The 16796-nt window shown below is 42.6% G+C and overlaps 1 protein-coding gene across 3 annotated transcripts in view; it reads left to right on the forward strand.

Annotated features, from left to right (window-relative positions):
• NR1H2 (nuclear receptor subfamily 1 group H member 2) overlaps positions 1 to 16796 on the forward strand; it is a 1405479-nt gene that overhangs the window by 795508 nt on the left and 593175 nt on the right. For all 3 annotated transcript variants that reach the window (XM_044059298.1, XM_044059300.1, XM_044059299.1), the window contains exon 5: positions 4311 to 4519. In XM_044059298.1, coding sequence (XP_043915233.1) covers positions 4311 to 4519 — 209 coding nt within the window. The remainder of the gene's footprint in view (positions 1 to 4310; positions 4520 to 16796) is intronic.

Below are 16796 nucleotides of genomic sequence, written 5' to 3' on the forward strand. Positions count from 1 at the left end.
TTAACTTTGTATTGGAGAAACTCACTCTACCTCCTTTCGAGCCAGCTGCTACTGCAGACTTAAAATTTCTTTCCTGGAAAACAGCTTTCCTTTTAGCAATCACTTCAGCTAGAATTACAGGCCCTTATGGCAGTGGAGCCTTTCATCAGCTTTCATGTGGACAGGGTGTCACTCAGGACCAATCCATCCTTCATGCCCAGAGTGGTATCCAGTGTGGCTCTTAATCAGTCCATTCATTTGCCAACTTTCTTTCCCAATCCACAGAACAAGGGGGAGCGGATTCTGCATTCATTGGATGTACACAGACAACTTAGATTCTACTTGGACAGGACTAAATCTCGAAGAAAATCGGAACAACTGCTGGTAACATTTGCTGCAGGGGCAGAGGGGAAGGCTATTTCAAAGCAAACCATTTCTAAATGGATAAGCCGTTGTATTCATTTCTGCTATAAGCACCATGGAAAACCTGTCCCCCAGGGGATCAGATCTCATTCCATCAGGGCTGCATCTACTTCTACAGCCTTTCTCAGAGGTGTTCCTACCAGGGATATTCTAGAAGCTGCTACCTGGAGTTCAGTTCATACTTTCACCAAGCATGATCACTTACCAATTTTCTCTAAATCCAGAGCTGGCTTTGCCACTGCTGTTTTGCAGGGCCTTATAGCCGGTCCTATTGCTGTATAAATCCATCCTCCCAACCATAGCTTTGGGAATCTACCCAACTGTAATGACTGCAACAGTGAAACACAAAGAACATAGTACAGTTGTGTACACTTACCATAAATGTAGATGTTCGGGTGTATTCACTGTTGCAGTCCTGGTTACCCTCCCTCCAGCCCCCTGTTCTCTTACTATACCTCTACTTTCTTTTACTATACTTAAAAGCCTTTTTGGTGTATTTGCTTTTGTTTGGAGGTATATTTTTGTGTTTTTAATTACTTATATATTTTGCTCCCCATTTTGGGGGGCACCTGACATCTGGGGCAATAAAAACTGATGTAATGGCGTCAGCTGCATGTTTTATACCCCTGACGACCTGACGTCATGGAAGAAGGGACAGCAACCGACGCAGGACCCAAGACTTTGTTAATCAGGCCGACTGAGGGCAACCTGCCAGCAGATTACCCTAATGTAATGACTGCAACAGTGAATACACTCGAACATCTACATTTATGGTAAGTGTAAACAACTGTACTTTCTTCTTGCCATCCTGGCCAAGGATTCTTTTCTCTGTTTTCCTTTTGGATGCACATGTTCCTCCTAGTCCCTAAGGACATTCTATTTCTCCTGGGGCCTAGGTGTGTATGTCCGTATGTCATCTTTATGCCCTATATTTGGGACGGGGAGCATATGTGTAATGTACGGCATCTAGAAACTCTATAAAGACTTTGGTATGTTGGCCAGACATTAGGCTATCCTTGACAGGAGATCCCTTACCTAAAGAATACAGCAACAGTGAAGAAAAAGACATCTACTGTTATGGTAATATTTTACACATCTGTACTTTCCTTCCTACGTAAGGAGCTTCTTGACTGAATTAATCCTGCCCAAACCCTGCACTTTTCCACCCAGGAGTCATTGGAGGATCTATGTGCCAACTCAGTTATTCACTTGAGCATGCTTCTCATAGGTTCCTCAATTAAGCACTGTCTTGTGGGTTTCCATGTGCCTCTTTTCTGGCACCATTGCCTGCTACTGTATGCTTCCACTAGGAAATACCTTGCAAAAGAAGTGTTTGTAGTACTACTTTATCTGATAACACAGAGCTTTTCCTGTGTTTCAGTAAGGACCAAATAATGGCATTTTCTTGAAGATTGCTTGAAATCTCTTCTGGATAGGATGTGTTCTGTGTGGTAGTAGCTAGATTGTCACAGTAAAATGAATTCTGTGATTGTACATGCAGTATAACAGCATTCACTGACTCTTAAACTAGGACGGGGTGGTATAGATTTGTAGATTATTACAAGGCTAACAAACAGGACCTTTCTAAGCTTAGCCAAGTTTTTCCAAAAGAATAATGTCCAAGTAGAAGTTTGAAGGCCAGGCATCTGTAAACTACCAGTATGCATAAGGGACATGGATGCCAGACCTGGTGTAAACTTCCTATTCCCCATCCACTGGTCTTGGTTGCACTTAAATTGGGTAATACATTAACTCTGCTTCACATGGAAAGGAAGCCTGTTCCATAGGAAGGGCAGTCTCTGGAACATATATCTGTCTCTCCAGCATGTTCTGTTTTTCACAGACAAAATATATGTATTTCTGGCACTGTTTGACTTAAGGAATATGCAGGAGATTCATAAGTGTGAGGTTTGCGGATGGCTTGTAAGCCAGACATAGATCACACCTTAGCAGACTGTAGGAGTCTGAGTAGAGGAAAAGGGCTTTAAGGCAGGTTTGTTCCTCATTGTATTCTTTTTGTAAGGAACCTCTGAGGTTGCTCTAGTTGCTGTATATGCCTGTTCTGGTACATACCAAAGGGAACATTGTACTTTGGTTTGATAAGGGCAGAGTGCAGTGGTATAATGACCTCTTTGGACCTAGATGCTATGCCCTTACATATAAATTGCGCAAGATAAAAAAGATTTCCTCACCACTGTGGCCATGTGGTGGTCAAAGGTAAGGCTACTGTCTGTGTGTGTACCTAGATCCCTGACCACTGGGTCAACTCTTAAGGGCGTATTATTAACATAGTAATTAGCTAGGATTGCTGATTTCCCAAAGGGTACAATTAAGCATTTTTTAGCATTGTGTTTAAAACCATGGCTTTGGCACCATTTGTTAATCAGAGACAGAAATTCTTGAAGAATGCTAGTGCAGGGGAATTGATGATAACCCCCAGCTTGCAATCGTCTGCAAACCTAGTCACCCATAAACCTTCAGCATTTGCTTCCACTTCAGAGAAATAGATACCAAGAAGGAGGAGGCCCAGTACAAAGCCCTGGGGGACTCTGCTAGTGGTTGGTGTCTTGATGGAGGTGGCCTAACCTCTTTTGACCTCCTGGATCCTGTCATTGAGCCAGTTGGCTATCCAGTGGGTAATAAAAGGGTTTATACTTAATTTCGTGAGCTTGTCTGTAATGCCTGTGTGGGGTATTGTATCAAAAGCCTTGGGCAGGTAGAGGTAAACTGTGTGCACAGTCTTTCCCTCATCCATTGCTTTAGTGACCCTCTCAAAGAAGTCCATCAGATTTTAATAGGCATGACCTTTCTTTAACAAAGCCTAACTGTGATGGGTCCAGCATTTGCAGGTTACCTATGTCCTCATTTATCATCTCCTTGATGAGTCTTTCCACTGCCTTGTGTATGAGGCTGGTCAGACTTATGGGCCTGTAGTTACACAGATCGGTGGTTGGACCTCCTTTGTGAAAGGAAATGACTGTAGCCATCTTCCTTTCCTTGGGCACAAAACCTAACTGTTGGCTCCAGTTAAAAAAATGATTCAAGTGAATCAGAGAAGTCATGTTTCTTGCTATTTAGTAAGCATCTTGGGATGTTATGGGGACCCATCGATACAGTGCTTTTGACATTGGAAAGTGCATTGAAGACCTGTTCCCAGGTAATGATTGGAGGAATTGTGGTAGATGGCATTTCCTTTAGACTATCGGGAGGGGGGATTTGAGCTGAGTTTGTCAGAGAAAAGGTTAGCAATAGCCTCTGGTTCTGTGTGGGTGATGCCGTCTGTGTTGATATATATTTCATTTCCATTACTTTGTTTAAATTAAGTTCCTGTTGCTATCTAGGGGGCTGTACTACAGTCACTTGTCTCTTTCTAAGGTATTAAATGCTCTCTACCTTGGGCTGTCTGATGTTTTCAGTATGTCCAGTAATTTGCTGATCAGTGTGATCCCTGAACGGTAGGACTTGCTGTTTACTAGCTGTGACAAAGCCATTCTTTTAGACTGTGTTAATAAATTGCAAGAGTTTTCATGACCTTGGTCCAGATTTTCAGAAAGAGCTTTTGGCGCTGTACTCTTTAGGCAGTCATCTGTGATCAGCAGAGAAGGACTGCTAACAGCTCCAATTGTTCTTTTAGATATTTCTAGTAGGTATTTATTCACTTGGTATGTCCCTTTGTGCGAAATTCAGTACTAGATTGTTTTGTGTGTGCCGCTTGTAAGCCATTTTAGGAAGTCACTTTAAAATATATCTATCTTGGAGGGTTTACTACTCTACTTGAAAACATTTTATTTCAGAGCTACTTTATTACATTTTGTATTTTTCATTCTTGTACTGAGTTTAGCAATTAAGTCAGTAATTTAAATAATTAAAAGAAGAACCATTTCAAAATATTTCTTTTCTCCCTTTAGGTGTGTTATCAGAAGAACAGATCCGCAACAAAAAGATGAAAAAACAGGAGGAGGAGGTTGTGCGGACCAGTGTAATTACTCAGCAGTCCCCATTCCCACTGCAGGACATTGTGCAGCTGACACCCCAGCAAGAAGAAATGATTCAGCAGTTAGTGTCAGCCCAGCAGCAGTGCAATAAGCGGTCATTCAGTGATGAACCAAAAGTCACAGTAAGCCACCACGCATATCACCAACTTTTATTGCCAGATCATAATGTCCTCATGGCATAGATTGTCTGATGGCCAATTTTTCTGTAGTTTGTCAACAAGGGAATACCAAGGATCCAGCTGGATAAATACTTATTTGATTTGTACTAAGTGTAGTGCTATTATTAAATGTCTTTCGAAAAGTCTCTAAATTAAAGTGTTAGCTTTAATTGCAAATGCTAGCACTGTGGTGCTGTAGCTAATTATAATTTAACAATATTGCAATATAAAAAGCAGTTATGTAACGTTCCTTATGGAAGTGTTGTTAGGCGATAGTTGTTTTTCATAACGTTATCAAGTTTTTCCTCAGGGAGCACTCTACATCATGTATAACAGTTGAGTGCTTGTCTAACTTTTACAAAAAAATCTTACGCCATTATGCTTATGGTGATACACTCCCATTTTCTCCTTGTGCTGCTTCAGTGTCCTGGGGTAAGGTATTGTACCCTCATGCTCCTTGGTTCTTTTTAGACTCTTGCACATATATCTAGGTGTGCACGATTTGGGAATAACTGAAGACTTTCATAGGAGGGGAAGGTCCTTTCTGTTGTATAGAAAATGTTTACTCCAACTTTTTCTTGAAGCTATCGTAGAACTTTCCACAAACTGAAAGTCACTAAGCACCAAACCATTGTCTGTCTTTGGATCCTGCAGTGAATTTCCTTGACAGGGCTTTGAGTATGTAGGACCAGCAGCAGTCATGAGTTCTTTTTAAGTCATATTCAAGTAGGATATTGATTCTTTGTATTTGCTCCATCTTGAAGGGCTGTCAACCAAGACGTAAGTTCTGGACATCACAGAAAAAATAATTTGTCTTGGAAGTTCTGAACTACACCCATCTCAGTCCCACTGGCACACCAGGTAGCTTCTGAACGTCTGCATATTCTCTGTTTTTCTAAAACGTTGGGGTGTATCTGATGATTTTGTACTGCATCAACATCAGCCTTAACATCATTAAAGGGAAAACCCACATGGTAAAAATTAAAATTCTGTTTTTGCTGTTTCCAGAAGGCTTCTTAATGGGATCAAGAGACATGAATGCCTGTTGGCACATCATAGGTTCATAGGTGTGTACTAGGCTAATGGCACTGGGGCCTTTACAAGCCTAGCCATAGGATTACCCTGGCATAGTGCCACCCAACCTTAGTTCCCTGTGCCTCTGTCGAATAGAGCCACTGGTGTAATCCCCGTGGTGAATTTTCTGTTTCCCATCCACCCATCAATATTTCTGCTAAAGAGGGTCAGCGAGGTGCTCTGCTTGACATGTATGGGGAAGTCTGTTCCATAGCATGGGCAGTCTCTGGGTTATGAACCTGTCCCTCCAGCATGTTCTGTTAATTGTGGTAATGAGGTTGAGGTCTCTGGAGCATCTGGTGTGGAGGGATTGGGAATTCTTTAGATGTAGCATTTCTAACAGAGCTGAGTCAAATATGGCTTTGTAAGTCAAACAGAGATCGCTTCTAAGTAGGCGATATGAGACAGAATAGTTGGAGTTTTTTGAGTCTGTCCATATAGGACAGGTGTTTAAGGCATAAGATCCTCTTTGTGAGGTACTTTTGTGGCCTCTCCAGTTGTTGCAGGTGTCTAGTGAGGTACATACCAAATGGGGCATTGTACTTGATGAGTGGCCTAATGAGGGAAGAGTAGAGGGAGACAATGACCTCTTTCTTCCTGGATGCAAAACCCTTAGTAATGAGATGTGCCACATAGAAGGACTTTCTGACCACAGTGACAATGTGGTGATCAAAAGAGAGGTTGCTGTCAACCTGTGTTCCCAGATCTCTTGTAACGCCTTCTGTGTTCAGTGGACTACCATCAGTGTGGTAATTTAGGGGAGCCGGGCTTTTCCTAAAGAGGATGACAACACATTTTTTTGGCATTGAGCTTAAGGCCATGGGTCTGACACCAGTCGTTGGTCACAGTGAGGCCATTCTGTAGGATGTCAACATCACTTGGGGAGTTAATAATAGCTCCCAACTTGCAATCGTCTGACGTCATCAGGCTAATGGGGAGATAGTTCCCAGGGTCTGTAGTTGCTCCTCTTTGTGAAGAGGGATGATTGTAGCAGTGCACCATTCGGCAGGGACAAAGCCTGAGGTGAGGCTGTGATTGAACAGGGCACACAGGTGAGGTGCCAGTTCACTCTGTAGTTCATGTAGAACACAACCAGAGATATTGTCAGGTCCCATAGAAGCTGTATTCTTGGCCTTGGACAGTGCTGTTTTAACCTGTGCAGCAGTAATACTGGCTGCCTGGCAATCTACTGGTATTGTGATTGGTCCTTTCGGGGGGTAAAGTTGGCACTGAATCTGTCGGCCAGTATACTGGCAATATCTGTTGGCTGGGTATAGGAGGTACCGTTGTGCAGTAGCTCAGAGCAAATCTGGGTATTGCCATGGAGATTCTTTACATAACTATAGAAGGCCTTGTGGTTGTCTTTACATCTGCTGCAATTCTGTTTTAATACCTAACTTTAGAGGATTTGATGAGGGATCTCAACTTTTTGTTGAGGCAGATAAGGGAGTTTTTCCATTCTTGGGACTTCACCTTATTCTGCATCAGTTTCCTCCTTCTCTTGTGCAGTTTGTTTATGGCAGGGGACCACCAGATTGGCTTCCTTTTTTTTTAGAGCAGAGTGTCTTGGTTCTATTGGGTATGGTGAGATCCATGCATTTGTGTACATGTTCGTACAGTGCATTGTTGTATGATTCTGCAGTCATGCAACTATTCTCCATTTGCATGGGTGCCATAAAGTTAGCTACCTCTGTTTTTAGGATCCCAAAGTTAGCTTTAGAGAAGTTTTTCATGGTGGTTACCTTTGTTGGGGGGGAGGTGGATTTCCAAGGTGATTAGTTTGTGGTCGGATCTAACCAGGGAGGAGTTGACTGTTGGTGTAGAGCAATGGTTGCCCATGTTAGTAATAACCAGGTCAAGGATGTTGCTACCTCTAGTGGGGGTAAGAATGAGCTGGTCGAGGGCATTGGAATTAATGAACTCCAGGAAACGTTGGGCAAGTGTATTAGTACATGATTAGTTTACCCAGTTAATGGAGGGGTAGTTGAAGTCGCCTAGTTAGAGAGTGTTAGGATGGACCCTAATATTCTCCAGGGTGCTTAGGAACGTGGAGTGTGAGTCTTGGGACATGGTTGGGGACCTATAGCAGGCTACGACCTGAATCGCTGTCTTACCCAATGTTAGCTGCACCTGCAGTATCTCTGATGCATTATGTTGGGCTACCAGTCTAGAGGTATGTGCATCCTTTATGAATATGGAAACACCACCGCCTTTGGAGCTTCAGTCTAAGTTCTGGGGCCAAAAGGTGTGGAATGAGTTATAGCTTGGTAGTGCAGGGGTGCTTTCTGCTGCCTTGAACCAGGTCTCTGTTACAGCACAAATGTCCATGTTCTCCATTTTAAGGAGTGCCTCGAGTGAGTGCATTTTGAGATTTAGACTTCTATCGTTGAGCAACATGACCCTCAGATTGCATTTGTTTGTAGCTGTTACTGTGGTAATTTGGTCTTTGGAACACCACCTAAAAAAAGGCACTATAGGGGTGGCAAGAGCCTTGGCTAGTATCCAGAAGCCCAGGGGTGACAGATGCAGGCCATCTCTAGCAAAGCATCGAAGTCTGTCAGTCATGTCATCCCAAGCAGACAGATACTGGATCCCCTTTGAAAGACATCAGAAACTTAGCCAGTTGTTGAAATCAATCATTTTCTGCTTGTACTGTGGTATCAGTCTGGGTGATGGTATGATGCTGCTCAGGGCTAGGGTCATATCCACCTGGGCTACATAATCCGAGAGCTCCTCCATGTCTCTTTTCATGTAGTTCAGGGAGGTACGTCTCAGGTCATTCACACCTACACGTACAATGACAGAATCATATTTGTACATGTTGTTGAACGACCTGAGTGCATGCGTTATGTGTCGGATCCTGGCACCTGACAGGTAGCTGACTGTTACTTTCTCCTTATTCAGCCTAGTGAATGGGATATCAGTGTGCCTCCTTGTCGAGTCACCTATGACTAGTCTGTTGGGCATGCTGTTTTGCCTTTAGGGGCTTTGGTTGAGTGGCACACTGTTTAGGAGAGTTGTGTGTCTCATGATTAGTGTTCTGTTGTGGTAGTCGAGTGCGTTTCTGCCTTGGAGGTCTCTGCTGCTTGGGCAGATTTCTCTTGAGAGCCTCCACGAAGGTGGGTGTGCGATTTGCATTTTTATGTGAAGGCAGTGCTGTTGTGTGTTCTGGAGGGTTGTGTGTTCCATGTGGTGTGGTGCAAGTGTTGACCTTGGCTGGAGAGTGCGTGGCTTTCAATTTGGATATATAAGTGCATCTCTCGCAAGTCTGAATGTTGGAAGAGGAGAAGGTTGTCAGTGTACACAAGGCAGTTGCTACATTGCCTCAGGATGCCCAAGTTCACCAGGTTAATAGGAGAAAGCACAGGGAACTGACCTTTAGACATGCCTGGAAGGGGTGGGTATTGGTAATAAGTACTAGACCTATTTCCTTGTATAACATTTAATGCTGGTAACACTTGTGTGCTACAGTAATTGCTACAAGAAGTCTGGTAAAGTGCTAGACTAATAAGCTAGTATAAGTGCAAGAGAGGAGAGAACAAGTAGAGCTAAGGGAAAAATTGAAGAGCAGGCTCTGGCACCACTCAGAAGCTTTCAAACAGTCCTGGATACAGCAAGTCTGTATCTGGACTAGACTAGTTACAGGAAAGGCGAGAAACGAGCAAATGCGGTCTTTTAAACCGGAAAGTTGAGAGAGATGGAAAAGCTGTTCAAACGGCCAATAAGCTACAATTTCTGGGGCAGGAAACACTCTTCTTGTGGTAGATAGGCTACCTACTTCTTACCACTCCCACTGATAAGCCAGAAGGCTTCCCTCCAACACAGAAAGGCTTGGGGGGCTCAGAAGCTTACAATCTTGGACACAGCAAATCTGTATCTGGACTAGACTGGTTACAGGAAATGGGGGAAACAAGTGCAAACACAGGCTTTTAAGCCACAAAGTTGAAAGAGATGGAAGAAACTGCCCAGAAGGCCAATAAACCACAAATCTGGGCCAGAAACCACTCCTCTTGTGGTGGATAGGCTACCTAGTGCTTACCACTCCTACTGATAAGCTAGAAGGCTTCCCTCCAACACAGAAAGGCTGGGGGGGGGGCTCAGAAGCTTACAAACAGTCCTGGATACAGCCAATCTGTATGTGGACTAGACTAGTTACAGGAAAGGAAGGATACAAGTGCAAATGCAGGCTTTTAAATCAGAAAGTTGAGAGAGATGGAAAAACTGCCCAAACAGCCAAAATCAAGAGGAAACTTCTCAGGAGAATCTTACTTTGAGTGGCTGCCTTCAGTGGATGTAACATTTTGATGCATCTATTCTGTGCCCTGTTAGGTGGCTCTTCTAAAGTTCTCAAGATGTTCATAGATGTCACTGGTGCCCAAGGATCCTTATCCACGGGAAGTAATAATAGACAGACATTCACTCTTACAGAGTTCTACTTGTGTCTCTCTGGTATAGCTTAACTGCTCCCTTCCAAGAATGTTAAAATGGTGAAAAACTAAATAGTGAAGCAGCTCATATTGTCTTTGGCTCTTTTTCTACCATGTGATATGCTGTGTTTAGGGCACCATTTGTGAAGAGTCTTCTCTCTGTAAATCCTTTGAGGAGGGAGAAGTGCATGTAGGTTAGTGATGGATATGTAGGACTGAAAGTGAGGCAGGAGAGGAAAGTCAGGACAGAAGGCAACATTTTTTTGACTGGAGGCTTGGTCACCAGGGGGATTTAGGAGTGATCAGGTTACAGAATAATTTGATCTCTAGGCTTAAACATAGCAGGACAAGGAGATAAGGTGGCCATTTGGTCTCTGGGGAGAGGGATGTAGACACATCCTCTCTGTCCGTAAGTACTGGTGACCCATCAGAAAATACATCTGATGTAGTAGCATGTAGGTCTTGTGAGATGTGGGGAGTTGCCAGGGTAAGAGAGTAGAAGTTAACAGTTTCAGTAGTGTTGCCTAAGCTAGCAGCCAGTATGCAAGGAGGAACATAATTCAAAACTTATAACCAACTTTGGTAGTGGACAAGGGAGAATGGCATAGACTATTGTGAAATAGGGGAAGAAGATCTTGCAGAGGGGCAGATTTTGTTGAGTGTCATGATTCATCTTAGTCTGAAAAGGACAGAGATAGTCAAAGCTGGGTAGGAAAGATACATCTCCGCAACTGTAACTTTTAGTATGATGGAAGAAGGTTTGTCAGTGAAGCAAAAAAGGATAGGTGTTCAGGTAGAAGGAAAAAGGACATGGACCGTAGCAGAAAAAAACAAAAGGGCTACTCAGAACATGGATGGTTATTATTGCTTTTGTTGTGCAGTGAGTCTGGGAAAGAAGATAAGAGGGCTGCAAGCAATAAATCAGGAGTAGGGTTGCCACCTTTCTACTGTGCCATTTCCTGACAAACAAGCCCCGCCCCATGCACAATCAAGCCACACCCATTCCTTTTAATAGCCACACCCCTTTACTCCACCCTTCAGCATAAGTCTTTAATATCACATACAGTTACCAATAAGTAGAAAAATGTGCGACGAGTCAAAAAGTAAATAAAAAAAACTTTATTTAGCAATACTTCAAAAGGTTCACTACATACAACAGTACATCACACACAAGCATGGGAAAACTAAGCCCAAGTCTCATATCACAGGTAGTACTAAAATGGAAATACAATTAGATATTAAAAACACCAGTTCATTCAAAGCAGTACATTAAGGGTTCACCACACACAATAGTAAAAGAAAAGCAACTGTTTAAAGTATCTTCAGTTTTGCTAGAAATCATTGCTTATACTTGAAGCTGTATTTGGCATTTGATCTAGCAGCCTCAAGTAATAATGGCTGGTTGTTTCTCACAAATGAATAAAATTGCGAACAACTCATGTTAAAGTTTAGCTTGACCTGCAACTCGGCCTTCACAAGTGACACAAGCATTCTATTTCTTACATCAGTCCACGCATTCCCCATAAGTGAAAAAACCCTTTCCACAAAGCTATTGCTGGGGGGGATTGAAAGAGCAAACTGCACCAGTCTGTAAAGTGGCTTGCAGTCTGGAGCTTTACTAAAAAAAGTCACCCAGCGATCACTTACAGATGCCTCTGTCATCTGTAACAGGGCTGGCAATGCAGCAGTTAAAGTACAGTAGTCTGAGTAAAGTGCTTCAATGTCCACATCCAATTTGAAGAGGTCTGCAACTGTACGCAGTTCTGGCCAAGTTACAGGATGTTGGAGGCTGAGGACCTGCATAGCTTTAAAGGGACTATTATGATAGTCAAACCACTTCTGTAGGTAACAAAGTGCTTTACTGTAAAAATCACAGAAGGTTCTACAGACCTGCTGTGCGACAGCTGGAGTAAAGTGCTGTAAGGCAGATGAAACTTTAGTACCAAAGAACTGGTCATCTAGCCTTCTCTGCAACTCATCTTTTAGACTTTTCATCACGGTGTACAACTCTGGAGCAGAGAGAGTGTTACTTTCAAGTTTTGCTATAGACTTGTGGAATACCTGCAGGATGTAGTGCATGAAATGTATGTAGCACTCTGCCTCAGACACATCCCCACTGATGCCATCCTCATCGGCCTCCACAAATTTCCAGATAAGGGGGTGACAGTCCTCAGGCCCTTGACTAATAAAATAACTTTTAATAGTAGGCCAACATTCTACCAGCCTTGCCACAGCTGGGAACAAAGACAGCCACCTTGTTACAACATGTTGCATTATTTCCTTAAAGTCCTGGTTTAGGAAAGAATAGAAGCCTTTCAACAGTGCCATTTTTTTAGCAGATGCTGAAAACTCACTATGTCTCCACATCAAACTTTGCAAGGGCCTTGCTTGCATGCTTGGCACAGTTATGTATTACATGGCATAAACAGTTTGCTGCAATGATGTGAGGCACCTCAGATTTCAAACTTTTAAAAACAGACCTGTGCTTTCCATAATTGACTGAGGCATTGTCTGCAGCATAGCTAGCAATGTTTTGTACTTTGAGTCCTTTATGCACAAGGATGTCCTTTATTCTAGTAAAGATACATTCAGAACTTTCGTTATGATCCTCATAGAAATCAAGGAGTTTCTGTTGTGTGCCATGGGTGTGAGTAAAGTACTGAATAACTAAAGGGAACATTTTTCTGTTCCCTTTATTGGATGCATCTGATCCCACTGAGAAATAGGAATTGCCAAGTTCCTGCAGAAGGAGCTCCTCTGAATGAGGTGCAAGAACATTCATGACAATACTCTCAGATTTTGTCTTCCCACAGGTGAATTTGAAGCCAAAGTAGAATCAGGGAAGACTGTCGGTGCCAGCTTACCTCCACAATCTATGGATACATATGAGTGACCATGTTTCACTCCATGATAGACTGCTGTCACTTCAGCTGCAGTGACTTTGGAAGCTTCACTGGTTACACTACGTGGCTGAATAAACTTGGTCACTTCGAGGTTCTGCCTCTGGAGCTGAAGGCTTTGATGATGTTTGTCTGACTTCTGATGGCTTTTCAATGCCTTTTCCCCATCCCATTTTACAGTGAAAGTTGTTCCACAGGATGTGCACTTTGCCATGGCATCTGCATTTGGAACAGGTCGCACCCATGAGTAGCTTTGCTCCCACACCTTATTATAACTGCAGAAAAACCTCTTAGGAGACGTGCTTTCAGCCTCTTCTTGATGATCCATTGACCTTTTCCTGAACATGATTCCTGTAGGATCCTTGCTCAACACTACAATAAACCAAAACAGCTATTAATAGAAAATCAAAACACTTGTGACCAACACCAGTGCCTGGTAGGGCCTGTGTCAGTCAGTAGCCACTAGCCAGAGTTCACATTCACATGTGAATCTCCAGACTTTCACACCCTAGTAATACCAAGTTGGTATAGGGAAAAAAAAATGAGACTCCTCATGAAAAATTACAGTGAAGGTAAAGCAATGAAAGGCAGAAGCAACTCCTGTCTGAGGGACTTGCAGCTGTTACACATGAACCTGGTGTGACAGCAGAATATGCACAGAAGGCATTCAACTGTGTGTAAAACACATGGGTCAGACACTACAGCAATGCACCAAATTAAGACCCTCTACTTTTATGTAGAACCTAGTGCAAACGTTATCCAGCTGAGTCTGAACACAGCAAGAAAGTTCAGGCATACTGTGGACTGACAAGATACACCCTAGAAAGACACCCTAGGAAGAAACACAGGTCAAGGTAAACATCACGGTGATGACAGACTAGAAAGACAGATCTACAGTCTAAGCATCTTATACAAATCATGTAATCATATATTCACTGTAACATCAAATGAGCTAAGCTTTGGTATAGATGGTATACCCTAGAAAACACAGATAAAAGGTAAACAGTTGTAGTTGTGATGACAAACTAGACAAAAAAGCTACATTTAAGCCTCACTATACTACGAAGACTGTACACCCTAGAAAGACACCCTAGGAAGAAACACAGGTCAAGGTAAACATCACGGTGATGACAGACTAGAAAGACAGATCTACAATCTAAGCATCTTATACAAATCATGTAATCATATATTCACTGTAACATCAAATGAGCTAAGCTTTGGTATAGACGGTATACCCTAGAAAACACAGATAAAAGGTAAACAGTTGTAATGACAAACTAGACAAAAAAGCTACATTTAAGCCTCACTATACTACGAAGACTGTACACCCTAGAAAGACACCCTAGGAAGAAACACAGGTCAAGGTAAACATCATGGTGATGACAGACTAGAAAGACAGATCTACAGTCCAAGCATCTTATACAAATCATGTAATCATATATTCACTGTAACATCAAATGAGCTAAGCTTTGGTATAGACGGTATACCCTAGAAAACACAGATAAAAGGTAAACAGTTGTGATGACAAACTAGACAAAAAGCTACATTTAAGCCTCACTATACTACGAAGACTGTACACCCTAGAAAGACACCCTAGGAAGAAACACAGGTCAAGGTAAACATCACGGTGATGACAGACTAGAAAGACAGATCTACAGTCCAAGCATCTTATACAAATCATGTAATCATATATTCACTGTAACATCAAATGAGCTAAGCTTTGGTATAGACGGTATACCCTAGAAAACACAGATAAAAGGTAAACAGTTGTGATGACAAACTAGACAAAAAAGCTACAATTAAGCCTCACTATACTACGAAGACTGTACACCCTAGAAAGACACCCTAGGAAGAAACACAGGTCAAGGTAAACATCACGGTGATGACAGACTAGAAAGACAGATCTACAGTCCAAGCATCTTATACAAATCATGTAATCATATATTCACTGTAACATCAAATGAGCTAAGCTTTGGTATAGACGGTATACTCTAGAAAACACAGATAAAAGATAAACAGTTGTGATGACAAACTAGACAAAAAATCTACATTTAAGCCTCACTATACTACGAAGATTGTACACCCTAGGAAGAAACACAGGTCAAGGTAAACATCACGGTGATGACAGACTAGAAAGACAGATCTACAGTCCAAGCATCTTATACAAATCATGAAGTCATTATACATTCACTGCAACCAAGTCCAAAACCAGATTAGAAACTGTTCTAGTTAATCACCACATGTTGAACATCTAGATAGTTACACACATCTTGTCACCATCAATGAATGAGATAGTGCCAGCACAGCTAGTGAATTAATATAAATTTAATATTTAAAAAATTCACTAGTAGCTGTGCTGGCAATATTTCATTCCCTTGTCACACTAATCTTTGAAAATCTACCTTAATTCCAAAGAATTAATCCATTAAAAAAAAATCCACTTACCTCCAGAAAAATCAGCAGCAGGGCTACTAAAACAAGCTCTCAGAAGCAGAACAGAACAGGCAGCTAAAGGGCCAGCAAGCAGGGGAACACACCACCACCCAGTCCACAGCACTTCTCCTCCAGCAAGCAAGGCAAGCAGCAGGGCTAAGGCAATCCTTCCAGGCAGCAGGGCTTCCAGGCAGCAGGCAGGGCTTCCAGGCAGGGCTTCCAGGCAGGCAGGGCTTCCAGGCGGCAGGCAATCCACTGAAGACGATGTCCAAGGCTCCAAGCAAGAATTTCAGATCTTAAGCAGCACCCTTTGTACTACAAAAGTAAAAGGTAAAAACTTAAGCTGAAGCGCAGCTTTATATTCTTAAATTTTCGCGGGCTTTGCAGGGCTTTGACTACTAACTCTACGTGTTGATTGGCTGCTTGCTGCACGAGCCTCGTCTGCAGCAAGCAGCCAATCAACGAGAGTCCAAGACGGGAATGTTTTTTTTTTTTTTTTAATACGCGCTGACGAGCCTGACGTCGCTATTTCCGGACTCCGATTACAAGAACCGGAGAACCGGAGTGCCCTACTGATGTCCGGGCACTCCGGAAAAAAAACGGAGGGGTGGCAACGCTAATCAGGAGGGGAGGGGAGGCGGACTTTGCTGCTATCACAGAAATATAGACTGGCAACAAAATAAGGTGGGGTGTGATTGTGACAGGATGCATATTGTTGAGGAGCAACACAAGGGAGGGATGGAGGGAAAGAGCAGTGATCTTTATAAAAGGGAGGTATTAAATGTGAAGTCAAGATTAGAAGGTGAAATGCCACCTCCCAGTGGTGGAAGTGATGAAGTGAAGGGCAGAACTTACAGTGTGCACCCTTTCATTTAAGGTAAAGGAATGACAGGTAGTGGTGTGTCTTCATGGTGTATAATTGGTAGCATTTTATATGCCTGCTAGAAGTGCGAACACTGCTATTTTAGGTTAATAGGAGGTTTTTGCCATTTTTTAATAACTTAGATGCCTTGAAAACTGAGCTTGGTTAGGTGTTTATACCTGATCTCTTTTGTTTGCAAAATGGCCTGTTACATAGGGGTGATGAGCAGCAAAAGGACAGAATCTGAGTCATTAGCCCATTGCTTAAGAATGATGGCAGAGGAGCAGATTCACAGTCATTCAGGGCTTGGTGTGGCTGCATGGAAGTGATCATTGTTTCTGTGAACACTGTAGAGCTGTTTCTTTTCCTCATACTGTATCTGTTGAATCAGGAGTTTGTTGACGCATTTTGGTGCCTTATGTAATTTTGGAGAGGTTAGATGCTAGACTTAAATCCTGAAAAAGGGAAACAAGTTGAAGGTATTGCCACTGAGGGGAGTCCTCACGGGACTTCAGCTATGAGCAAAACTGCCTGTGTTAAGAACT

Source organism: Protopterus annectens, chromosome 17.part0, assembly GCF_019279795.1.
Source record: "Protopterus annectens isolate FY-2018-M chromosome 17.part0, PAN1.0, whole genome shotgun sequence".
Lineage (NCBI taxonomy): Eukaryota > Metazoa > Chordata > Ceratodontiformes > Protopteridae > Protopterus > Protopterus annectens.